Source organism: Rhinoderma darwinii, chromosome 1 (genome assembly GCF_050947455.1).
Source record: "Rhinoderma darwinii isolate aRhiDar2 chromosome 1, aRhiDar2.hap1, whole genome shotgun sequence".
Taxonomy (NCBI): domain Eukaryota; kingdom Metazoa; phylum Chordata; class Amphibia; order Anura; family Rhinodermatidae; genus Rhinoderma; species Rhinoderma darwinii.
In genome coordinates this window covers 413,468,969-413,496,285 of record NC_134687.1, presented here as the reverse complement: position 1 = coordinate 413,496,285, position 27,317 = coordinate 413,468,969, and the positions used below count along the sequence as shown (strand labels likewise).

The following is a 27,317-nucleotide window of genomic DNA, read 5'->3' as shown; positions in this document are numbered from 1 at the left end:
AGATAGGATGGATAAACTTATGGAGAGTTAGTCATATGGGACTTCGCGAATTCACATGCCACACACCATAATTTGATGCATTGTCTCGTATAGATTATATTTTTGGCATGCCCTCCATCTATAATTCTATGGAAAGCATTGAACATCTCCCCAGAGCAATTTCTGATCACAGTCCGATACTCCTTCAACTGTCACTGCCGGAGGTGGGCAGGAGGGGGGCCATTAAAATTCACCCGTTTTGGCTCCAATTAATCAAACCAAACAATAGGATCCCAGATCAGCTTGATGTCTTTCTTGAAGCACATAGGCAGGAGCAGAATGGGTTGCTAAGATGGGATACGCTGAAAGCATATTTGAGAGGCTGCCTGAAATCATCAATATCATTTGTGAAGCGCTCCTCAGCTCAAAGGGAAAGGGATTTGGCGGGAAGGTGTGGAGAGTTGGAGGCCGCGTTTGTGGGTGATCCCTCCCCACTAAACAGGGAGGCTTGGCTCTCGGTGGGGAGGGATTATCTTCTGGTACTACAGGAGAAGGCGGACCGTAGAGTCTTCTTCACTGGCCAATCCTTTTTTGAATTGGGAAACCAATCCAGCAAACTCTTGGCTCATGTGGTGAGACAGAATACCATGTCTCCTCCAGTGTTGAACATTCGAGATGCTCAGAACGTTCTGGTCCATACCTCCCAGGAGATAGTGGCTCAATTTGCAGACTTCTATAGGGACTTATATACGTCTAGGGCTGGGCACTCAATGGAAGATTTGGTGAAATATTTAGATGGCATGCAGTATCCGCAGTTGTCGGATGAGGGTTGTGAGTTACTCGAGTTCCCCTTCACAGTGGAGGAGATTTCTGAGTGAATACTGGATATGACTAAGGGTAAGGCCTCGGGCCCAGATGGGATTCCTCTGGAAGTATATATTCAATACATTGATGTCATGTCGGCCCAACTCCTTTCTCTATTCGAGGCGTGATTATCGGCGGGTGACCTGGCGGACTCTATGAAAGATGCTACCATAGTAGTTATTCTAAAACCAGGCAAGAACCCAGAGGATTGTGGTTCTTACCGCCCCATATCACTGCTTAACATAGACTATAAGATACTGACTAAATTAATGGCCAATAGACTAGCTCGGGTCATCAAAGAGGTCATACACTCAGATCAGACCGGATTTATACCAGGGAAATCTACCTCGGATAGTATTCGTAGAGCTCAGGTGGTTACTCAGATGGGGTGGTGGGAGCAGCAGGATTGGGCGCTGGCATCCTTGGACGCAGCCAAGGCATTTGATTCTATAGAGTGGACATACCTGTGTGAGGTGCTCAGGAGATTTGGGTTCGGGACTACCTTTATCAAAAGGATTACAATCATATACAAAGAGCCTCGATAGTTGTTAATGGGATTTTGTCCCCCTCCTTTCTGCTTCATAGAGGTACGAGACAGGGGTGCCCATTGTCCCCCCTGTTGTTCGCACTTGCCATAGAGCCCCTGGCTATAGGGATTCGAGGAGATATGGCCTTTCAGGGCATTCGGATCGGACCGCGAGAAGACCGCGTAGGACTTTACGCTGACGATATGCTGCTGTTCCTGGCCAACCCGAATGCCTCATTACCTAGGGCTATGAGATTGATGGAGGTGTTTAGCAGTTTTTCAGGCCTACATGTTAACTGGAGTAAGTCCTATCTCATGCCTCTCCCTGAAAATGTGAACCCCACCCACAATTATTAGAATGGTCTACAAGTGGTGCATAGTTTTAAATACCTGGGAGTTTGGATATCTAGGGATAGTTCACACTCATACGATATAAATGTGTACCCCCTACTTTCATATTTGAAAGATAAATTTGCAGTCTGGAAATCACTCCCCTTATCAGTGGCGGGTAGAATTAACCTAATTAAAATGGTAGTGCTACCTAAATTGTTATATATCTTGGAACACGCAGACACACTGGTTCCTAAAAAGTTCTTCAATTTGGTAAACTCTATATTCACTCCTTTTATCTGGGGTAAGAATAGACATAAGCTCAAACTAGACACTCTGCAGAGGCCTAAACAGAGGGCGGGTGCGGCCCTACCGGATGTGTTCTTATACTATTTGGCAGGTCAACTTAGATATATTAGGCTGTGGCTGTTGGATGACCCATTGCCCAATGCCGATCATCTAGCACATTTCCTCAGAGTCCCTAATTTATGGCCCGTTTTAGAACCCCATGATTTTAGCCCTAAGCATACGCTACCGTTGATTAAACTAGCGAAGCAGGTGTGGGCCCATGCAAAGTCACTGTTGAAATTTAACGATACGGTAGCGGAACTGCCGCTGTGGTCCAACCATGGGCTACCGCACTTTTTGGGATTTCAGGATCATGCATACTGGGAGGGTTTAGAGGTGACACAAATGAAACATTTGAGTACGGAAGATGGACATGCTTTGTCAGCAAGGGAGATACAAGATACATTCCAGGTGCCAGAGAGGGATACATTTAGATGTGTACAACTGCACCATGTTCTCAAGGCCCAATTCAGACACGCTCAGACTTTGATAATCTTCCCTACCCCTTATAGGGGTACTTCGAACAAAAGGCCCACGGGGCCTGATATCAGTAGTCTACACGTTCCTGCTGTCTCAAAGGTTAGCGCATGCCGAATGTGTGGTGGAACTCAGATAGAAGGGGCCGATTCCGAACCTGACTGAGGGGGATTGGCTCGATGCAATGTCTTCACACCTTGCGGCTTCACCAGCGGCTAATAATAAAATGACGCAGCTTTATATCATTCATAGATGTTATATTACTCCTACCAGGCTCTTGCATATGGGCAGATCTTCCTCGGCTAGATGTAAAAGATGCCAGCATGGTCGGGCAGACTTTGACCATATGGTGTGGCACTGTCCGGTAATAGCTAAGTTCTGGAGAGGGGTCACTGACTTCCTCTCATCAAGAACAGGCAAACGAGTCCCCTGTGAGCCTGGGTTGTGTTTGTTGGGTCTGCTCCCATCAGACTCCAGGACACACTATGAAGGTATATTTTTACGGGAGGCCCTGTTCATGGCCAGGAAGGCTATTGCACTTCGTTGGATGGGAGATCTTCACCCAACGGTTCCACAATGGAAAACACTGCTCAACTCAGTAATACCTTACGTTCATCTAGTATATGAACATAGGGGGATGTCCGTATAAATTTCTGGAGGTGTGGGGTAGATGGTGCTCATCGCCTCTTGCATCGTTCAATGTAGGTGACCTCAGGTCCTCCCTAAACAGTCTGGGGGTTTAATTGAGTTGCAGGGACGTGGCAGCGGGTCCTAACTGGGGTGGGTGTCTCGTTTGGGTGTTGGACGAGATCAGTCTTAGATTGTACAGCTATTTATAATAAGGATGTATATATTTGCATTGTTTTTTGTTCCTATAAATGTAATGGTTATACTCAGTAACATACCGGAAAAGGATGTACCAAATCTCATTCTCATTGTGTAACGGAGATCGATGTTGTTGTTTGTATGTATATGTGACATAGGGAAAAATGGGTTTCTTGCATGTCACCCAAAATGTTATGTTTATCATACCTTTTGTACTATGTATTTTCAATAAAATGAGTTAAAAAAAAAAAAAAAAAGTAATATGTACAGAGATATTCACGCCTAGCACTGCCCAATGAAGCTTGTACAAGAGCACAGTGTGGCTATGTACTAAGGAGCCAAATGGCAGCCAATCAATGCCATACATGCACACGGCACGGAGGTTCAAAAGGGCTGGCAGTAATCATGCCTTTTGGCTTGTTTAATAATCAGCAGTTTACTTAACTAAAGTTGACTGTGAAAAAGTAATTGCCCTCCTAGTTACTCATAGGGCCAGTTGATATTGGATATATCTTTTCCTTCATTAAATTGAATATTTTGAAAGTTGTATTTTGTGCTTACTCAGGTTGTCTTTTGTTTGAAGTATAATGCATATACAATTAAAAAAAAAATCAAAATTACTTTTTCGCAGCACTGCCATTTGTACTAGAAGTTGCTGTGACAGCAAGTTAAAAGGTAAATCAATCAGGTGAGTACAGAGGACTGTGCGTCCATACAAACTGCCGTACAGTGGATTAGAAGGTTTTTCTATTCCACTGTTAAATGGCCATGGCCAAGTTTGCCGTGCCGCCAACCCTGCCCCCTGCTATAGATCATGCTGCCCACAGGTAGGTCTGCATATCCAATGTAACAGCCCTGCTTTAAAAGTAAATTGAGGAGATCAAGAAGATGTTTGAGAACATCAGAAAAATACCAAAAACTTAACATGGGAAAAAGTTTATTAACACATTCATTGGCAACCAGAAAACACATACATAAAGCGTACTTTATGGCATCCTCCGGTACCTAACAGGCATTAAAGTGCAAAAACGCAAATTAAAATTCCGTACATTAAAAAAAACAAAAAACATAACAAAACCCCCGCAGAGACAAATAAATATCATACAAAATCAAAATGTTTTTGCAAAAAACAAGTTTCAGTTTATGTATACATACAAGAAATCAATAAATAAGACAGACAGGTAAAGGCAATCTGAATTCTCATGCTGCGTTTATCAGGGAAATTGCTACTGCTTCCATCCAAGGGGTTTCCCCACTAAGTTACCAACATTCAAGTCATATTGAGAAGACATGTCATTAAAGTATGATCATTGAGGGTCCGACAACTAATACTCCTACTGATCGCTATAACAAAGGGGCTGCGGGGGCCCATTATAGCTTATGCCTCGTTCTTGTGTCTCCAGAGAACAGCCAAGAAATTGCCAACGGGAGCTGAAGGGGTATGGCACTCGAATGGCATATCCTATCAATATGCATGTAAGTGATGGGAAAACCCCTTTACGATGGATTCAAGCAACGTTGGCCATAAATACGAGAACTGGCTCCCAATCGGACTAGTGTTCCAATAAACGCTGGTTGTTAAAGGGGCATACACGGCAAGATATATGAAGCAAACCGCAATTTTTCAAGTGCATTTCTGAAAAAGTATTTTCCCTTCCAATTTTTAATCACAAATGAGTGATACAAAGGTAAAGCACTTCCCTTATCTGTTAGAATCAAGAGAACTCATTGCCTGGAACAAGTCATTTTTTAGTAACCTGGACATAGCAATTGTTAATTGTCAGATCGTTGACATTTATAGTGACGTCTATGGCGACCTTAAGATGATCTCATCAGAAAGTGGACGGTTTTAACTGGTGCCAGTGTATCTTTACCTGGAACACGAACAGCACTTTATCCTCCCTTTTAAAACCTACAGTTCCATAGGTTCTAAAGTAATGCACATTTCAGGCAACAAAGGTTGTACCTACATGATATGTACTACGGGTGCCACAAGATGGCTGCACATTCTTGCCACTGAAGGCCATCTGGTGTCTAGCAGACATGAGTCAGGTAGCCGGTTGACATATCAAGGCTTGTACATGAGAACGGAAGGTGTTGCCCCCTTAGGATCATTAATGGCAATGCTTTGGATTCACTAGAAAGAGAAGCTGGAAACCAAGCATCCTGTAGCCTTCATAAATAAACCCCTCCGGGCGTCTGTGTGAACTGTAGGCCAGACAGGAATAGATTTGGTTGTAGTTCCACATTTAATATGGAAACAGCGGAATGTGAAGAGATTTGTTTTCTTTTCCTTCTGGATTGTTATATAGTAATAATACCACTAGTTGTAGAAACAAATACTTGTAGTTGCTACATTGAGCAGGAGAATGAAATGGCACTAGGACCTTCGTAGAGAATAATACCTCTGACATGTGCATTGAAATAGGCGGAGAGGCTGTGTTTTTTTTGTTTGTTTTTTTAAATAGGTAGAGAAAAAGACAAAACACTAACAAGGAAAGAGGTGCACAGACAGCGCGAGCCAGAAATTGGACCCTCTCATCTTCAGATCTGACCATTTATCTTTAGCAGCACCCAGAAGAGCCTCTCCCTTCAGCCTGGTTTTGTCGTGCTCCCCCTAGTGGCTCAGATAATGATTGCTGGGGTCCTACCTTGATTCCATTAGCCTTTGGAGAAAAAAATAAAAAATAAAAATAAGTACACCAGGAACTAATATGTGACAATGACAATATTTTAACTCCTGGCGGCTTCATTTACCTCATTATTTACATCAAAGAGTCCAAGTTGAATTTTCTTGTATATTTCTTTGGCAGTACCAATAAAGGCCTTGTAAAGAGAAACCGCTATTTAGAATAGAAATAGGGAATTGAATCTCAATTAGCCAATTTGTCTTATTTGTACCTCTTCCACATTGGCTGCAGTTTTGGCAGAAGTTTCCATAAATATCAGTCCATGTTCACGGGCAAATGCTTCTCCTTCCTCCCTCGAAACATCTCTACGACCCTCCAGATCACTAAGGAAATGCAAGGATGGATATGTGATACACACGGTACTGAGGATTGGGTGAGTGAATCTTACGATCCCATACAACCAAATGCTTTAACAATATCATTTAAAGGGAACATGTTATTCTAGGATGACCCCACTAAATGGTTTACTAAAATGCTGAGCGGGGGCCACAAATTAGCATGAAACATTCTAATGGATGTGATCATGCCTTCCTCTGGGGTACTTCATGCATCAATTACATTTTAAAGGGGACCTCCAGCGGAAAGATAACTTATATTACCCCTCACCTGATTGTCTATCCAGCTCTGGACATCTTTTCTGTAAATATACTCCCTTCCCTGCAGTCCAGCTTTCTGTCCGCTTCTAAACAGACTCCATCTTGCATTTTAGATTTCACCATGCTTTCCCTTCCTCTGTGTTATGCTATTAATCCCATGATGCCTCAGTACCGCATCACACGGGCAGCTAGAGCCAGTACCATCTCTGCCTGCTAGGAGGACATTGTGATTATCCTTCCCTCAGAGAGTATAAGTATACAGCCAGTGAGGCTGAACTGTGATCTTCTACATTAGAACCGGTCTGTCTAATCGGCAGTAAACGTCAGAAGTTTGTGCCCCATCCCCCCCCCCCCCCCTTTTATATGAAGAGCCTGGGTGGTCAAGTCTATGCATTTTCATCACCGGAAGTTCTGGTGCATGTATAAGGGACAGTCTTATTTCTATTGACTCAGGAAGAAAAAGCTGGTCACCAAAGCCAAATTCAGACTGTCGCAATGCAACGGCCCATGTGATATTCAGTGATCGAAGCAGGAAAAAAAACAGACACACATGGAATTCCACATGGGACACTTTAGCTTTGGTTATAGTCTTTTTAAGTGTCCCATTGTATTTATGGAGCATGATATTGACAGGAATTACAGTAGTCTACGGTGGAAAAAACCACCATACACACAAATCCAATCATTTAAACACTGGGTTGCTTAAAAATATAATTATATATATATATATATATATATATATATATATATATATGAGAAAAAGAATAAGAATAAAGCAGCACAGTGACAGCAGTGGGTGCAGGCCTCCTAGGTTGAGGCTAGGAACCCTTGTTAATGAAATCCCAAAAAAATGAAGAAGCAGCACTCCAAGGAAATTGGTGAAAAAAAGTGGTGTTATATATATATATAACGACCCAGTTAACTTTTTTTTTTGTGGTCAGTTGGAATTTTTGGTTGCAGGGGAGTAGAGAGCAGTTGCACTGATCCGCTTTCAGAGTTCCAGACAGATGTTTCTTATGGTTTATTATTCTATACAGAGCGGATGAAAAAAAGCACCAATACAAGGTCACCTACGCACAGAATATTCTCTTGGGATTTGACAATGTCCCACACATTGCTTATGCATAAAAAGAGTGTCCTCCAAGGTCTGCCATAGCATATTTCATCCTGCCCTAAATTCCTATGAACAAAATTACTGCTTTAGGGTTCCCGTACACGTAGCAGTAGTGCACCACTCAACCGATTCCGGTCAGTGTTATACAGTACCGCTATGCCTACAGGCAGCCTTATCCTTCCAAGGAGCACAAACATGGTGATTTAAAATAAAACTTGAAAAAAATAAATATATATATATATATATATATATATATATATATATAGCACCTTTTGTTTCCAATCAGTATGATGACCATATTGCTGCTGGAGTGCTGTCGAGCATCTTCTAACCATGAGGTGAGGTGGCTAAATGTCTCCCGTCTGAAAGTTAAAAAAAAAAATTGCTGAGAATATCAAAGTCTAAGATCCTTAAAGAGGCAATACATAACTTAAAGAGGCTCTGTCACCAGATTCTCAAATCCCTATCTCCTATTGCATGTGATCGGCGCTGCAATGTAGATAACAGCAAAGTTTTTTTTTGTTGTTTTTTTTAAATGATCATTTTTGCCCAAGTTATGAGCAATTTTATATTTATGTAAATGAGCTTTTCAATGGACAACTGGGCGTGTTTTCTAGTTTTACCAACTGGGCGTTGTGAATAGAAGTGTATGACGCTGACAAATCAGCATCATACACTTCTCATCGTTCCCACCCAGCTTCTTTCACTGCAGACACACAGCGTGACGTCACCCACAGGTCCTTCAACCTGGTAGTCGGACAAAGAAGATACATCAGCTCCAGGCGTCCAAAAGGTTAATATGCTCATCTCTAGGGAGTTTACTATGCTTACCTGCACATGGTGATGCTGCTGCAAATTCAACTGTACTCTCTGACGCCTGGAGCTGATGTGTCTTCTTTCTTCCGACGCCAAGGTTGAAGGACCTGTGGGTGATGTCACGCTGTGTGTCTGCAGTGAAAGAGGCTAGTCGGGAACGATGAGGTCACCCACAGGTCCTTCAACCTTGACGTCGGAAGAGAGAAGACACATCAGCTCCAGGCGTACAGTTGAATTTGCAGCAGCATCACCATGTGCAGGTAAGCATAGTAAACTCCCTAGAGACGAGCATATTAACCTTTTGGACGCCTGGAGCCGATGTATCTTCTTTGTCCGACGACAAGGTTGAAGGACCTGTGGGTGACGTCACGCTGTGTGTCTGCAGTGAAAGAAGCTGGGTGGGAACGATGAGAAGTGTATCATGCTGATTTGTCAGCGTCATACACTTCTATTCACAACACCCAGTTGGTAAAAACACAATACACGCCCAGTTGTCCATTGAAAAGCTCATTTGCATAAATATAAAATTGCTAATAACTTGGGCAAAAATTATCGTTTTAAAAAAAAAACAAAAAAAAAACAACTTTGCTGTTATCTACATTGCAGCACCGATCACATTCAATAGGAGATAGGGGTTTGATAATCTGGTGACAGAGCCTCTTTAAATAGTTTGGCCTCCAAAATAAGAATCTTGGGAATCCATCCAAGTGCCATTCCATCTTTTGGATATTAAGATGGTATCACTGATCCTTGGGAGCATGATGGTGCCCAGTACATGGTAATGCCTACTTCAAACATGCCTTTAAAGGCTATGTTCACACGGAGTATTTTGGGGGAGGAATATCTGCCTCAAAGCTCCAAACGGAATTTTGAGGCAGATATTCCTCCCCCAAAATACTCCGTGTGAATAGCAATTATCGCGCCGTTTTTCGCCCGCGGCCATTGAGCGCCGCGGGCATAAAACACGCTTTCTCCTGCCTCCCATTGAAGTCAATGGGAGGTCGGACGCGGAAGCGCCCGAAGATAGGGCATGTCGCTTCTTTTTCCCGCGAGGCAGTTTTACTGCTCGCGGGAAAAAGACGCCGACGCCTCCCATTGAAATCAATGGGAGGCGTTCTCGGGCCGTTTCTGCCGAGTTTTGCGACGCGGTTTCCGCGTCAAAAAACTCGGCAAAAGACCCCGTGTGAACATAGCCAAAAAGGAGATTTTACAAGTCATTGATAAACAGGAAGCAAATTTTCAAGAATATAATTAGTCTAATTAAGGGTTTATTAACACGCGGCAGATTTGAAGAAATCTGGAAGGGACTTGCCAAAATCCATGCACATGCTGCAGAAACAACCCCATTTAGATGTATGAAGAGGTTTTCATTCACTGCTCAGGGAATATAGCACTCACCTAGTGATATCATATACAAGCAGTGCTCCTGCAGCACCTCTGTAATAAGACCGTGTTATAGATCGGAAACTTTCCTGCCCAGCCTAAGATCAAAAGCAAGCATAGAAAATCGTGAAGCAACTACAACATCAATAACAGCTACACAAGCCTACTTCATGGGTCTGACAGTTGACAGTTATCTGGAGACTAGTTGTTTGAGTTGAAATATAAAGGCTGTTACACTTGGACAAAATGGTAAAATCCAGTTATTCAGAAATGTAAAGTCTTCAGGATCTTATCAGAAAAATAAGAAATTTATACAGCAGGAGAAGGAAGCTCTGCGAGGGTATACTCTGGCCATAGTACAGCCTTTTATTTCCCCCCAGTCATTTCAGGTTAGGGTTGTTAAAACAGGTCCCGTAAAACCAAGCACGAAAAGAAAACCAATTCACTTTCCGTGGCATTGGTGGACCATCATTAACCGAGGATAAAAAAAACAAAAACACACACCAAATCCGTTTTTTCTTCTCTGTATGGTTCATATACTCTGTCCACACCGCATGCACGACTGATAAAACACATCTTGATCTTACCGTGTCCCATATTTGCAGTTTGATGGGTTTTCCATCAATATTGATCATTCGAGCCCCAAACTCAACTCCTAGTAAGAATAAAAGCAAAAAAAAATAAAAAAAATGCATTATGATCGGAACATATAAGTGGTTGTGACTAAAATGAGGTCTGGCAAATCTAACATCAGAGACAATGCATGCATTATTAATATTGTGGGGGTCCAAGCAGACAGACCGCAAAAGACCAGACTTTTATGGCTGATCTAAATGATATGCCATAAACATCCATCATAGCTAAAACCTTTTATCCCCTTAGCGACCACCCTTTTTTACACCCTAATGACCAAGCAATCTTTAGTTTTTCAATCGTCTCATCCAAAGAGCTGCAACTTTTTTTTTTTTTTCCAGTCAACCGAGGACTTATTTTTTGCGGGATTAGCTGTATTTTTCAATGGCCCCATTTTGGGGTACATATTTTTATAATTTTTTTTTTGGGGGGGGGGGGGGGGGAATAACAGAAAAAACAAGCAACTCTGCCACTGTTCTGTGCGTTTTAAACTTACGTCATTCACCGTGCGGTGTAAATAACATATCTATGTGTCGCTAAGGTTGCGGCTATACTAAATATGTATATATTTTTTTTTTTATGTTTTACTATGAACAATTATAAAAACATTTTTTAACTACAATTGTTTATGAATCGCTGCTTTCCAAGAGCCATAACTTTTTTTATATTTCCATCGCTGAAACCATACGAGTTCTTTGCGGGATGAGATGCAGTTTTCGTTGGTACATGGGACTTCTGGATTAACTTTTATTACTTTTTGGGGAGGGCAATGGAAAAAATAGAAAATAGTTTTTGTGTGTTTTTTTTACGCCGTTCACCTTGCGATTTAAACTACAAAGTTACTTTATTTTTCGGGTCATTACGAACACTGCGATTCCATATACCGTATTTTCCGGACTATAAGGCGCACCGGATTATAAGGCGCACTTTCTATGAGCGCCTTGTAAGCAATCATGTTTCATATATAAGGCGCACTGGATTATAAGGCGCAGCACATTACCGTTAAATAAACCATTGCTCAGACTGCAAGTCAAAATTTATTACACTTTTTAACAATAACTTGCAACTGGTTCAGCTGTAATTGCAAATCAAAACGTTAAGGGTATGTGCACACACACTAATTACGTCCGTAATTGACGGACGTATTTCGGCCGCAAGTCCCGGACCGAACAGTGCAAGGAGCCGGGCTCCTAGCATCATACTTATGTACGACGCTAGGAGTCCCTGCCTCGCTGCAGGACAACTGTCCCGTACTGTAAACATGATTATACTACGGGACAGTTGTCCTGCAGCAAGGCAGGGACTCCTAGCGTCGTACATAAGTATGATGCTAGGAGCCCGGCTCCTTGCACTGTGTTCGGTCCGGGACTTGCGGCCGAAATACGTCCGTCAATTACGGACGTAATTAGTGTGTGTGCACATACCCTTACCGTACTTTTTCAGTTCATTCCTCCACCAGAAATCCATCAAATCCGTCATCTTCAGTGTCGGAGTTGAACAGTTGGGCGATTTCGGCATCAAGCATGGGGTCCTCCTCTTCATTATCCGAGTCGGTTTCGTTGCTGCTGCTAGGCTCTTCAGTGGTGATTCCAGCCTTCCTGAAAGCTCGGATGACACTGGAGACTGATACATTCTTCCAGGCATCCACGATCCACTGGCACATAGTGGCATAACTCGCACGGCGTTGCCTCCCTGTTTTGGTGAATGTGTGGTCACCTTCTGTCATCCAATGCTCCCATGCAGCTCGCAATTTAACTTTAAATGACCTGTTGATGCTGATATCTAGCGGCTGGAGCTCTTTGGTTAATCCACCAGGGATGACAGCAAGCTCCGAATTAGTTTTCTTCACTTGGGCTTTGACAGTATCGGTCAAGTGGGCGCGCATCGAGTCACAGACCAATAGGGATGGGGATTTGTGAAAAAAGCCACCCGGTCTCTTGACGTAGACCTCCCTCAGCCACTCACTCATCTTCTCCTCATCCATCCAGCCCTTTGGGTTAGCCTTAATGATGACACCAGCAGGAAAATTTTCTTTAGGCAAAGTCTTCCTCTTGAAAATTACCATGGGTGGTAGTTTCTGGCCATTAGCCTGACAAGCGAGAACTACAGTGAAAGATGACTTCTCATTTCCTGTGGTACGTATAGATATCGTACTGGTCCCTGTTTTCTCAACAGTACGGTTTACGGGGATATCGAAAGTGAGGGGAACCTCATCCATGTTAATAATGTGTTCTGGCTGGATATTCTTTTCATTTATCTTGGTTATGCAGTAGGTGCGGAAAATGGCCAGCTTCTCTTCATAATCCTTTGGTAATTGCTGGCACACAGTAGTTCTGGTGCGAATGGAGAGATGACGCCTTTGCATGAAACGAAAGCACCATGAAGGACCTCCTCGAAAGTCCTTGATCTCCATGTCACGTGCTAAAGCAGTGGCTTTGAGTCTAATAGAGACAGTGGAGACGCTTCTACATGCGTTTCTCTGTTCCATAACCCACTGTTCTATTTTGTCCTCCAACTGTGGCCACCTTGCTTTGTTTCCTCGGAAACTCAGTTTGGTCTTCTTTACTTGGCGGAGGTCATCTTCTTGTTTTCTCCACTTACGCACCATGGATTCATTAATGTTGAATTCTCTTGCAGCTGCCCTATTTCCATGCTCTACTGCATAACTTATAGCTTTAAGCTTGAAACCTGCATCATAAGCATGTCTCTTAACAGGAGGCATTTTTTGGGGTAGTGGGTATAGTTAACGCTAAAGCAAAGATATATTGCAAGGATCCTACAGAGCTGTAAGTATCACTCAGTGTGGCTCCTGATTACGGTGGCCGTAATGCTCAATCCATTTATGGATACTGTAAAAACCCAAGTGAAGAATAAATTCATAGGCGCACGGGGGGGAGGAGCATGGTGTGTGCTGTGGTATGCCGCCGCCGACCCCTGCCGCCCACGATAGAGGTAAAGGATCCTGTATGAACCCCTCTCTTTACTGTCGGGTTCATATATAAGGCGCACCGGATTATAAGGCGCACTTTCTATTTCTGAGAAATTCTCAACATTTTATGTGCGCCTTATAGTCCGGAAAATACGGTATGTGTTTTTATTTATTTCTTTTACTAAATAAAACCAATTTTTATGGGAATTATATTTTTTACTGTTCACCTTTATAAATTTTTATTTCACATTACCTAATTTTTTTTTTTTAGTCCCACTAGGGGACTTCACTATGTGATCTTTTGATTGCTGATGTAATGCTTTGATAAACTTAGTATACCAAAGAATTATTGCCCGTCAGTGTAAAGGATACTCTGGTACAGCCTAATATGCATATAGCCAGGGCACTCTAGGGGGCCTTTGTTATGCCACCAGCTGCCAAGGCAACCCATCAGAGGCCTGTGATCGCATTCACAGACCGCCAATGGGTTATAGAGCCCTCATCCTCTGTAAACCACTTAGATGCCATGGTCGCTACTGACCGTGGTATCTAAGGGGTTAATCAGTCGCGATCGAAATAAACCGAGAACCCGCTCCAACCTGCACGAGACACCCATGCAGGACTCAGACTAGACGGCCTAGCTTAAGACTCGTTAATGACTGCTGTGAAAAGGCATATTGGTGGTTACTAACGGTTAGACACCTTTTTACAAAATCGGCCCTGGAATGCATATGTGTGACTTTATGCTTCCAATAAAGGAAGACTAAACCCACTGGAGTCAGAACTAATGTCAAATCATTATGTACATGTGTAGAAATTATATATATATATATATATTATATGACATACTCACACTATATGGACAAAGTATTGGCAGACACCTCTTAACCCCTTAAAGACCAATCCAGATTTCTCGAATCAGGTATGTCTGACTATATCGGGCTCATCCATACATAACGGAATTGCTGCGTATTTTCCGTCCGGAATTGGGGACGGAAAATACGCAGCAGAATATAGTAGCAGCAAAGTGGGTGATATTTAACAAATTGGGTAAAAATTCAGAGCAGAAATTGACCTGCGGTATTTTTCGGACCGCAACATGTTAATTCCCGCGTTTTTCAGAGGAGATGTCACCATCTCCCAGCACGGAGAAAAACGCAGCAAAATACGCACCATTTTCTGTAGTTAAAACCGCAGGAAATAGTGCGTTTTTGCTGCAGTGGAAAGTCTATTTTCAACGGAATTGCTGCAGAAATTTTCTGCTGCAATTCTGTTACGTGTGGACAAGCCCAAATAGTTTTGCATAGCCAAGTAAATCAGACATTGTTTTTTAGTCACATTGTACTTTATTTAGGTGGTAAAAGTTGACGGATACGATTTGCGTAAATTAAAAAAATACAAACAATAGATAAGATTTTGTAAAAAGGTTTCCCTATTTTGAACTGAAATATGTCACATATGTACATACATAACGTACACGTTTTTTTTTCAAATTAAATATATAACTCCATCTCTTCTCTATTTTGGCAGCACTTGTGGAAAAAATAAACACATTTTTGAGCAATTTAGGAGGCTTACAGATTTAGGCCTTATTCACATGAACGTGTAACACCTCCGTGATTTTCACGCGCGTCGCACGGACCTGTGTTAGTGAATTGGGCCGTTCAGACTGTCAGTGATTTTCACGGAGCGTATGTGTGCTGCGTAAAACAACGACATGTCCTATACTTGTGCGTTGTTTGAGCATCACGCACCCATTGAAGTAAATGGGTGCGTGTGCCACACGTGATTCGCGCTACAGTAGTAAAATAAATGAGTGAAACAAGAAAAGCACCTCCTGCTTTTATGTTTGTAAACATGAAAAGGAGTGTCATCACGCTGCCATATGCGCGGAAATCACGCAGGCACGCACCAAATACTGATGCCACACGTAACTTTTGCTCGCGCAAAACGCAGCGTCTTTTTGCGTGCGCAAAACGGACACGTTCGTGTGAATAAGGCCTTAATAATAATTTTATACATTTTGAAGTACATTTTGTTTTCCTGCACCGTGCCAAGTTTTCAGAGGCTCATAGGTGTCAGAATGATGGAAACCCCCACAAATGACCCCATTTAGAAAACGACACCCCTTAAGTTATTTATTAAGGAGAGTTGTAAATATTTTGTCCCCAGATTTTTTTGTAAGAATTCATGCAAAGCAGGTGAAAAGAAATTAAATGTTATTTTTTTTTTTTTTTTTTCTAAATGTGTCATTTTAGAGACAGTTTTTTTTGTAAAGCGCACATGAAAATGAAGAAACACACCCCAAAATCTATCACCCTGTTTCTCCTGTGTTCAAAAATATTCCCATTGTGGCTCCAATCTGCTTACTTGACACACATCTGGGCCTAAAATGAAGGGAGAACTCTGGCTTTTAGTATACAATTGAATGGATTCAAGGCCCTAATCCCAGGTTTGTAGGTGCATTATGCTTCCAGAGCGATAAAAACCCCCAAGAAATGACCCCTTTTTTAAAAATACACCCCTTAAGCTATTCATATAGGGGTGTAGGGAGCATGCTGAACACATGAAAAAAAATTATACTTGTAAACCTGCCATGGTGTTACAAAAATGTTGCATTCTTATCTTGGGGTGGGGGCCGTACAGAAGAAAAGTGACGCTATGTTCTCATAAGGGAGGCATGTGCTTAAAAATGCATTTGACTGTCTATATGACTGTCTTGCTAACAAAGAAGTTGTCCCACATTTGTATCATTCTGATGCCATTGTAAACCCGAATGTAATAAAGCCCGTAGTGTATGGATAAGGAACAGCTCGATTATTAATAATCCTCCAAATGAAAAAAAAAAAAGAAGACTATGATGATGCCCATATCAGTATACAGAAATATGAATAAAAATAACAGTTGTGTGGCGGGACAGTCATAGGAACAGTCAAAAGAAACAAAAATTATCAATATGAAAGGGGGTAGAATTTTTTTTCACTTTCTGAAAAAAATACCCTCTACCGACACTCCCAAAATAATTCCTCCCCACTTGGAAAGCCCACAAACTAAAATGAAAATCTAAATTTAAGTTAGACTTCCTAAAAAGACCCCTCTCCCCCATTTTGGCATTCCCTAAATAAAATAAATAATTGCAAACTGTGTGGTACGTTTCAAAACAGGGGTAGTTGCAGAGGTCTGATTGAGATGGGCACAGGGGGCAGTAAAATCGAATATCCCTCCATGCTTACTATAAAGCTGGCACCTTTTTTAGGGGATATCTTTGGGTCTCGGAAGGGATGGGGATAAAAAAAAAAAAAAAAAAGTGTCGCTCTGCAAGCCTTAGCACATCCTCAGACTCGTAGGGTTGTGCAGGGGAGGTGAAGTCAAATAGGAGACGCTCAATAACCTCCTCCTGGAACTGGAGGAAGGTGAGCGTTCCTTTAGATTATTTATTTTTTTTTTATAAAAGAACAAACCCATTATAGGTAGAAACCTGAATTAGGTAGATTGCCACCTTTTTGTACCAGGCCCTGGTCTTCCGCTTCACCAAATAAGGGTGAAGCAGCTGGTCCGAGAGTTCTACACCCCTGTGATGGATGGTTTATTTTCTTCTATTCTCTGTAGCAAATTAGATTATGAATTTTCAAGCGGAACGCCAGATTATGCAGAGATGTAATATCTATTCCAGATGCAGACCTTTTCAAGAAAAAAAAAAATAAATAAAATCACATTTTCACACACACACACACACACACATTATATATATATATATATACACACACACACACACACACACACACACACACACACACACACACACACACACACACCCCCTCCCCCCTTGTGTCTTAGAGAATCTGTTGCTTCAAGATAAGGATACTAATGCTGATTTTGGGTGTTTCTTAGTTAGCTATGTGTGTCCTTGGTCCTCATGTGAAGCTTGTTGCAAAATGCGTGGTGACTGAAGCTAAAACAGCTCTTTCATATTGAAAGCGGGGGAGTGAGATAAGAGTGCATTCTGGTCTGGACTTTTAGTGGGAGAGAACAAGCTCATAAAGCTAGTATTGTATTCTTTCCAGAGAATATGCAGGTGTTAAAGGGGTTATCCGGGCACCAAAAAATTATTAATGTAATTTTATGTAAAAATGAGTCACTTACTAATGTAGTTTAAAGGTTTATTCCCATCTTGCCACATTTTTTTTTTTGGCCAGCTCACATGTATGATAGAAAATAAGCCTATTGAACTTATCCATTCAGATTTCCTAACTGGATTTGATCCCCAATCTTCCTCTTTCCCTGCTGCTCGTTCCTCTGCTTGTGAAGATTTGTGGGGTACGTTGTGAGACACGTGCTGCAGAAGCGATCTCATACACAAAGTGCTTATTCTAAAACTAAACACGGTTATCTCTATATGTACATGTAGAGATAACAGTGTTTTGAAGAGAACAAAAAACCAGCCCTGATAAGGGCTCTACTGCTGCGTGAGGAGTTTAGAAAACTTTGAGGGCTCCAGGGCTACTGCGCATGCACGGGAGCCGTCCTATTCACTTTCATTAGAGCAGGAGTGAGATGGCCGGACTGAGAGCTACTGTGCGTGCTCAATGTGCACACCAGAGGACCCGGCCAGTGTATTCGGGAAATTCACAGTAGAAACTGTGCAAGCGCGGCCACCGTTGCAGGACCCTAGCAGTGGCCGTAACCCTTGGATACCATTTCCAAACAAACCAAAAAGACATGGGGTGGACCGGATGGATTATCTTCTGAATGCCACAAAATTTTGAAAAGTAGGTATTTACAAATATTCATATATTTATATATGCAACAACTTAAGCGATGATCATTGAGATGGGACTACCCCTTTAATTTAAAATTCTGTACTAAAATCGTGCAGTTCAAACCCGGTGAATTGTTCCCAGAAGTCCTGTAGCTTTTGGAATATTGATGACACATGCTTCCTGTGCTGTTCGTGTGGGCATGTCACATTACCTATCTCTGGAGTTCCCGAACAGAGCATCAGCTAGCCCTTTGTTCGGGAGTCAAGCACTGCTCCCGATGTCACTGTCCATATATGGACAGTGACGATGGCAGAAGTGCTGGAGTCCCCCGGGCAGAGCATCAGCTGATGCTCTGCTCGGGAACTCCAGCGATAGGGAACCCTTGAAGTCACTGACCAAATATTGACAGTGACGTCAGGAGCAGTGCTGGAGTCCCGAACAAAGTGCTAGCTAATGCTCTGCCCGGGGATTCCAGCACTGCTGCCAACGTCACTGTCCATATACATCTGTGTCTCTTACTTCTCTCCGATAAAACTATACAACCTAGGACTTAGAACTGGTTAAATTCCCGGAGTGAGAGTCAGTTAAAACACTGGTCTAAAATTTCAGTCTAATATATTTTGAGCAATGATTTCTTCAACACCCCCCATAAATATATTGCAATCTGTCACAGACAGGCTTACGCTTTACAGCGGTGGCCCCCCTTTCTCTAACCGCCACCGCAGTGTCCGTATGCAGAGTGGACAACATTATAGACGTCCTTGTCATTCCACTTCACTGCATGTAACTGCTCACTTGCCTAGGCGAATGACGCCCCCACCGTTTCATCACGTTTGGACGCTAACTGTTTTGGGAATCCCACCCTGTTTTTACGGACTGTCCCGCAGGCCCCTGTATTTGCAGCATGGAGGGATTTAAGGGGGACACCAATATAAAAATTATCCGTGTAGACGTGGTACACTTGGTGCAGGAATGGCACCATTAGGTCCCACACAATTTTGCCTGGTGTGACAATTGTCTCTGGGCAGCCTGGGGGATTAATTTGGCGGTCTTTACCTTCATAAACATTTTTTTTTTTAAAAACACAGGTGTACCCTGTTGTGCTCTCGCACCCCTTATATAGTTTAACACCATATTTGATGCGTTTGGAGGGAATGAACTGCCTGAATAAAAGACGGCTCTATAGCTCATCAGGGATTAATCCACTGGCCACTGATCTAGGGTATATGAATATAAAAAAAGTTAAATTAAAAATTCTTGTATGAGGAAAATTAAAGGTCTCAATTTACTAAGGCGATCTTCGCCTGTGTCATTTCTTTGGGGGACTTGAGTTATCCGTAAAATGCATGAAGCGCATTATGGATTCATATCGGTTTCGGGACATAACTGCTGCAAATACAGAGGTAGAATGGACAGCTCTTGATGCCCAGTAGGAGCGGATAGTTGGTTTTTTGACCAACCCCATATTAAGAGTCAGGACTAAAAAAGTTTTTAGCTCAGGGACACTAGTAGGGGTCCATGATGAGTAGAGGAATGTGTGTTTCTGTGCAATCAATTGCCTTCCATAAGTATTTGTTGGACAATCAACTCCAGGACTTGGTCACTGACAAATATGTGGAAGTCCTAAGGGAAACAATTAGCAACATCCACTTTTAAATTCCTGGGGTTGCTGACTGTTAGGCCTCATGCATACTTCCATCACAGTTTTAATCGGCCGTTTTTGACGGATGTGTGTCCGTTTTTGTTTCCATGTGAACTCCGTTTCCGTGTTTCCGTTTTACACGGACGTTGTGCTTCCGTTTAAAAAACGGAAGGTAAACTTCATTTGAACTTGTCACATGTCCCAGGACACACCCATAGAAAGTTTACAAGAAGTTTTTGGTGCTGTTTTCTGCAGCTTTCAGAGCGTAGAGAACAGTTTGAGATGACTCTGCTTGGCTTGCTTTGGTGTTTTTGGATTTTTGGAGGGAAAGGTTTGCATTTACTTTTTGTGATGCTGGGCACTAGTTCCCTGCTGCCATCTGTGCGTCAAAAGCTCCTTGGCAAGTTCCTCCCACGCAGCGTCCTTTTTATAGCGGTCGTGGTAGCATTCTGCCCGCGCATCCCACAGTTCTGGGTGATCATGCTTCAATGCTACGAATCTCTCCACATCCATCTTCAGGAATGAATGTGTACTGTAGTCTGAACTTTGGCTCACCCAGCCATTGCTATGGCAACGGATCCGTCAAAAACAGACGGCACACGGAAACCTTCCGTGTGCCATCCGTTTTTTTGACTGACCCATTGACTTCTAGGGGCCACCCGGTCACTGAATCACTGGCCAAAGTAGGACATGCTCTACTTTGACAGAACGGAACAACGGATCCGTTTAAATAACTGAAGTGTACATGGGCCCATTGAAATGAATGGGTCAGGGTGCTATCAGTGACAAAAACGGATAGCACCCTGAAGGAAAAGACTGAAGTGGGCATGAAGCCTTACAGTACTTGTGGGGGAAATAAAATTGCGGGATCCCACTTCGGAATTCTGTGCGGAAATTCCGCAACATTTACAGTAGCAGCAAAGTGGATGAGATTTTTAAAATCTCACGCCCGCGCTGCGAAAAACCCCCCCCAAAAAAACGCAGCGAAAAAGTTAATAAATTGACCTGCGTTGTGGTGTTTAAATCCGCAGCATGTCAATTTATGCTGCGTTTTCGTTGCCTTTCTGTTGTGGGATTTCCCCATTGAATTCAATGGGGTTGCAAAACCCGCAACAGAAAGCCAACTTTTGCGGCAGAATCACAGCAATTCCCCTGCAAAGATCACAACTCAGAACTAAAAAAAAATAAAACAAAATACATACTTACCCAGAACTCCCTGCTTCTTCCTCCAGTCCGGGCTCCTGGGATGACGTTTCATCCCATGTGACCGCTGCAGCGTTCACACATGGGCTTTAGCGTCATCAAGGGAGGCCGGATAGGACAGCCTCGGTGGGACGCGTCACCATGTCAACGTTTTTTTTTTCTATGCTGCTTGTCGCAGAGGAAATTCCGGACGAAAAACTGGTTTTTCGGACGGAACGTGCTGCGGGTTCCAGATCGGACATGCTGCGTGGTTTTTACGCAGCATATAGGCAAGGATTTGGATGTAGTGTCGCTCTCTCTCACAGATCATCTACAGTGAGGGGGAAAGGAGGACACAGCCCATGTCTTGGCTGTGTTTTCTAAACGTACTGACATAGATCACTGTGATACACCGGTCATCAGGGACCACGGAGATTGGTCCCTGACTTACTATTTGCCATATGCTGCCACAAGCAGAATTTGCAATGAATAGCAAATGCATGCGCCATTTTGCTTCATCATGGAAGAGGTGTGACTGTCTATTATGGGGTTCTGGCCAAAATTTTCACAATTTCTTTCGCCTCTCAGAATATATTCTGTGAGAGGAGAGAGAATTTATAAACCGCCGAGTGTTTTAGAGGTGATCACCATTATTCAGTGAATAACGGCGATCACGTGACTGGGGACCGGACAAAACAGTCCTCAGTCAGTAGTCGAGTTAAAGTGCCTCCCAGGGGCTGTATCTTATGCCAAAGTGTCAATGTCAACTGTATGGGCTATCATTAAGGGTTTAATCATTGAATTCAGGTGTTTCACTCAGTCGTATTGCCACAGCCATATAAAATCATCACCTAGCCATGCAGTCTGCCTTTACAAACATTTGTGAAAGAATGGGTCGTTATAAAGAGCTGACTGATGTCTAGCATGGTACTGTAATAGAATGCCACCATTGTAACAGGTAAGCTCGTGAAATTTCCACCCTCCTATATATTTCACGAGCAACAAATGGTCTTATTGCAAATTGGAAGCGTTTAAAAACCACAGCAACTCCGCCATGAAGTGGCAGACCACGTAAAGCTATATAGAGGGGTCACCGAGTGCTGAGGCTCATAGTGCATAAAAGTCGGCAACACTCCGCTTACTCAATAACTGCAGTTCTAAACCTCCTGTGACATTAACATCCACACAAAAACTGTGCCCCTAGAGCTTCATGGCATGGGTTTCCATGGCCGAGCAGCTGCATGCCAGCCTTACATCACAAAGCTCAGTGCCAAGCATTGAATGGAGTGATGTAAAGGACCTCCACTGGACTCTGGAGCAGTGTATACGTGTTCTGTGTAGTGACAAATCACACTTCTCTATCTGGCAGTCTGATGGACCAGTCTGGTTTCCGCAAATGCCAGGAGAACGTTACTGGTCTGACTGCATTGTTTGGTGGAGTAGGGATAATGCTATGGGGTTGTTTTTCAGGGGTTGGTCTAGGCCCCTTAGTTCCAGTAATGAGTAATGTTAATCCTTCAGCATACAAAGACATTTTGGACTATTGTATTCTTCCAACTTTGTGAGAACAGTTTGAGGTTCAGCCCTTTTCTGTTCTAGCATGACTCTGCCCCAGTACACAAAGAAAGGTCCACAAAGATATGGTTGGGCGAGTTTAGTATGGAAGAACTTGACTGTCCCGCACAGAGCCCTGACATCAACCCCATCGAACAGCTTTGGAATAAGTAGAATGGAGATTGTGAGCCAGGCCCTCTCGTCCAACATCAATGTCTGCCCTTACACAAATGTTCTTCTGGATGAACGGGCAAAGAATCCCACAGACCCACTGTAAAATCTTATAGAAAGCCTTCCCAGAAGAGTGGAAGAGGTCTTAGCTGCAAAGGAACGGACGAGGGGGGGGGGGGGGGGGGGGGACCGACGGACGACGACAACTACGTATTAATGCCTGTAAATTTAGAATGAGATGTCATGGAAGCTCTTGTAGTTGTAATGTGAACAACATTGATTATCTTGTTACGATGGCACCCATCAAGGGGTGGGATATATAAGGCAGCAAGTGAAGAGTCGGTTCTTGAAGTTGATGTGTTAGAAGTACGAAAAATGGGAAAGCATAAAGGATCCGAGCAACTTTGACAAGGGCAAAAATTGTGATGGCTAGAAAACTGGGTCAGAGAATCTCCCAAACAGCAGGTCTTGTGGGGTGTTGCCAGTATGCAGTGGTCAGTACCTTCCAAAAGTGGTCCAAGGAAAGGAAACCGGTGAGCAGGAAAACCTTTGGGCCCTGCGTTCATGTGGAGGTTACATTGACACGTACCACCTACCTAAACATTATTGCAGAACAAGTAAACCCCTTCATGTCAACAGTATTCTGGAATGGCAGTGATTTCTTTCAGCAGGATGATAATGTGTCCTGCCACACTCCAGAAGTTGTTCAGGAATGGTTTGAGGAACATGACAAAGAGTTCAAGGTGTTGACTTGGCCTCCAAATTTCCCAGATCTCAATCCATTCAAGCATCTGATCTGACCGATGCATGGAGGCCCCAGTTTGAAACAGACAGGAGTTAAAGTATCTTCTGCATTCATCTTGGTGGCAGATACCACAGCAGTCCATGCCTCGACGGGTCAGAGCTGTTTTAGCGACATGAGGGGGACCTACACAATATTAGGCAGATGTTTTTAATGTTATGGCTGATCGGTGTATAATTATATAGATTTAATATTTTACCTATAGTCAAATCATGAACAGGCTGAAATCTCTTATCTGTGAACTGCAGAAGTAGACAGGATTTTCCAACACCTGTAAAAAAAGAAAAAAGAAAAATGTTTCAATCATCAGCCATTGTTAATACATTAGATAGTTGACAAGCTAGTACATAGTGGACATCAGGTAAGGAGCACATGGCACTGTAGGTAAAATAATAGGACTTTCTGGGCTTTATTATGGGGCCGGCAGTGTGGCGAACACTTTTAGAAACACACATTTGAAAATATAAGGACGACAAAAACGTTGCTTTTGGGTCATAATGTGCAGTCCTGTCCTATATTCCCAATAACTCACCATATTTCCATCATATAGCATGTTATTATATGGATGTGGAGAGAAGACATGTAAAACTATCTAGCACACACCCCTCCTGGAAGAATGTTGAGGAGGATGGAGGTTGTGGAATGTGAAACATGAGCGGGGCTGGATGGTGGTATCAGGTGGCAGGAATCCAGGGAAGATAAGGAAGCAGTAATGTTTATACAAGCTATATCATCCGGCTAGGGCAATGCCACTGGAATACGGTTATACATAGAGCTCGCCATCTGAAATGGTGCAGGATCAGCCCAAAACACCACTGCCTACAATGACTGGAGGAATTCATTTCTAATATTTAGTCATTTCTCAAATGCACAAAAGGAAATACAATACAGGCTGCCAACCAACCTGAGGTTAAGGTGCCCTATGCCAGAGAAACTTTTACCACCGAAAGGGAGTCACTCCATGGAATTTTAATAATTCAGGTAAGCCTCAGAATGAGCTATTATAACAATGTGGGGGGGGGGGGGGGGCGGGGGGCAATGCCATCCTAATAGCAGCAAGCAGAATAAGTAATCATTGTCTGCATAAAATTAGCACACACAAGGTTAAACGTAAAACTAATGCACGGACTTGTTTTCCTAACAACCACATCACAGCATTTGTTTTCTAACTTACACCCCTATCCATTTTAGAAAAATGTAAATATAGCGCCCCAACAGTCTATTCTGATAAACTGAATTAAAGAAATAAATAAAATAGCTCCTCTAGACCTACTCTTAACCCCTTAGTGACCACCAATACGCCTTTTCACGTCGGTCACTAAGGGGCCTTAGGCTAGGCTGACGCCTTTTAACGTTCGCCTAGTCTAAGTCCTGCACGGGTCTCCCGTGCAGGCTGGAGTCGGCGCTCTGCTGTCTGATGACAGCGGAGCTCCTGCTCCAACGCCCGCGATCGAAGTTTACTTCGTTCACTGCCGTTTAACCCGTTAAATGCCGCCGTCAATAGCGACCGCAGCATTTAACTTTGTTTACAAAGGGAGTGAGCTCCCTCTGTCACCCATCGGCGGCCCGCGAATGCAATCGCGGGTCTCCGATGGGGTGTCATGGCAGCCGGGGGCTTGATAAAAGCCCCCAGGTCTGCCCTGGACATATGCCTGTTAGGACGCGCCGGAGGCACGTCCTAACAGATTGCCTGTCAGATTTACACTGACAGGCAATAATGCTCTGGTATACGAAGTACACCAAACCATTAAATCATCGATCTGAAGATCGCACTGTAAAGTCCCCTAGTGGGACTAATAAAATAAGTAATCAATGTGAAATAAAGATTAATAATAAAAGTTACAGTAAAAAAAAGAAATAAAACCATTTTTTTCCATAAAAAGTGGTTTTATTTAGTAAAAGTGTAAAAAATAAATAAAAGTACACATATATGGTATCGCCGCGACCGTAATGACTCCATTAATAAAGTTAATATGTCATTTAAACCGCAAGGTGAACACCGTAAAAAAAAACGCAAAAAACAATGGCGAAATAGCTATTTTTTTCCATTGCCCCCCAAAAAAGTCATAATAAAAATGAATCCATAAGTCCCATGCACCCCAAAACAGTACCAATCAAAACTGCGTCTCGTCCCGCAGAAAACAAGCCCAAAAAATCACTACATTGATGGAAAAATAAAAAAGTTACGGCTCTTGGAAAGCGACGATGCAAAAACAAATAATTTTAGTTCAAAAGTGTTTTTATTGTGCAAAAGTCGTAAAACTTAAAAAACCTCTACATATGTGGTATCGCCGTAATCGTACCGACCCATAGAATAAAGGTAACATGTTATTTACGCCGCACAGTGAACGGCGTCAATTTGAAAACGCATAGAACAATGGCGGAATTTCAGGTTTTTTTTATAATCCCCCCCAAAAAAGTTAATAAAAAAATTATATGTACCCAAAAATGGTGCTATTAAAAAGTACAACTAATCCCGCAAAAAACAAGTCCTCATACAGCTATGTAGACGAAAAAATAAAAACGTTATAGCTCTTTGAATGCGACTATAGAAAAACGAATCAAATAGCTTGTTCATTAGGGCCTAAAATGGGCTGGTCACTAAGGGGTTAAAACCCCATGGTTCTGTTCACATTACGTCAGAGCACTACGTAATGGCGCATGTGCTGGGAAAGCTCCCGCTGTATACGCCAAACGTATTCATAGGCCCCCATTCATCCGGCGTATGCCAAAAGTTTGCCCTATTGGCACAATGCTGGGCGGATATGCGTCAGCATACTTTTTTTTTGCAGTATGGAAAAGCGTAGTAGGCTAAGCTATTCCATACAACAGTAAACCGTAAAGAAAAACATACTGCAGGTATATGGTTGTTTTTTTTTTTTACAATAGGGTCCTTTTAATGGTAGGACAAAATTTGAAATATAGAAATAAAGAAATTATGACTATTAATATAGAGCATGGAATCTAGAAGCTTTAAAGGCTATGTACACCTTTGAAAGTGATTTTTTTTATTTTTTAAATAAAAATGTCAGTCAGTGGGTTTGGTGCAACTTTCAAATTAGTTAAAAATTATTTTGAGATACAGCTGCTCTGTATTCTGTATACAGAGCAGCTGTATCTTTCACGAAGACCTGAATCCGTCAGTTCTGCAGGACTGATGGGTTCAGTGTCAGCAGAGCCTTGATCCACCTGTGATCTATCACATCCAAGTTATGATGTCAGAGACTTGCAGAACCTGCTGACACCGAACCCGTCAGTCCCACGGACCTGACTAGTATAGGATTCAGCGACAGATACAGCAGCTCAGTATACAGGATACAAAGCAGCTGTATCTCTAAAAGATAAAATAATTTTTAATAAAACGGATTATAAGGTTACACTAGACACATTGACTGGCATTTATTATTATTATTTTTAAATAATCACTTTCAAAGCTTTACATAGCCTTTAATGATAGATTATTGATTTTCAGGTGTCATATGTTATCAAGTATCTTGAAGCAAATAAGTGGAAAACTTTAATCGGGTCATGCCGACCTGTTAGCTTATCAAAGCTCAATATACTTATCTGGGGTAAAGCTGACAGTATGTCCTGAGGCATTATTTTAAATAATAATAATAAAACACCCACATATAGTTGGTTGACTATTGCGTACCCTATAAAATCTGTCTCTAATGATGAAGACCCTTCTGAATT

At 42.5% G+C, this 27,317-nt stretch overlaps 1 protein-coding gene across 1 annotated transcript in view; it reads right to left on the bottom strand.

The window, feature by feature from the left end:
* Nucleotides 1–4,269: 4,269 nt before the first annotated feature.
* RAB2B (RAB2B, member RAS oncogene family) overlaps nt 4,270–27,317 on the bottom strand; it is a 44,658-nt gene continuing 21,610 nt past the window's right edge. Inside the window, exons 2-8 of the mRNA XM_075828957.1 lie at nt 23,821–23,892; nt 10,536–10,603; nt 9,964–10,046; nt 8,019–8,111; nt 6,251–6,362; nt 6,107–6,175; nt 4,270–6,015 (exon numbers count right to left, since the gene is read on the bottom strand). Coding sequence (XP_075685072.1) covers nt 5,914–6,015; nt 6,107–6,175; nt 6,251–6,362; nt 8,019–8,111; nt 9,964–10,046; nt 10,536–10,603; nt 23,821–23,892 — 599 coding nt within the window. The 3' untranslated portion in view covers nt 4,270–5,913. The remainder of the gene's footprint in view (nt 6,016–6,106; nt 6,176–6,250; nt 6,363–8,018; nt 8,112–9,963; nt 10,047–10,535; nt 10,604–23,820; nt 23,893–27,317) is intronic.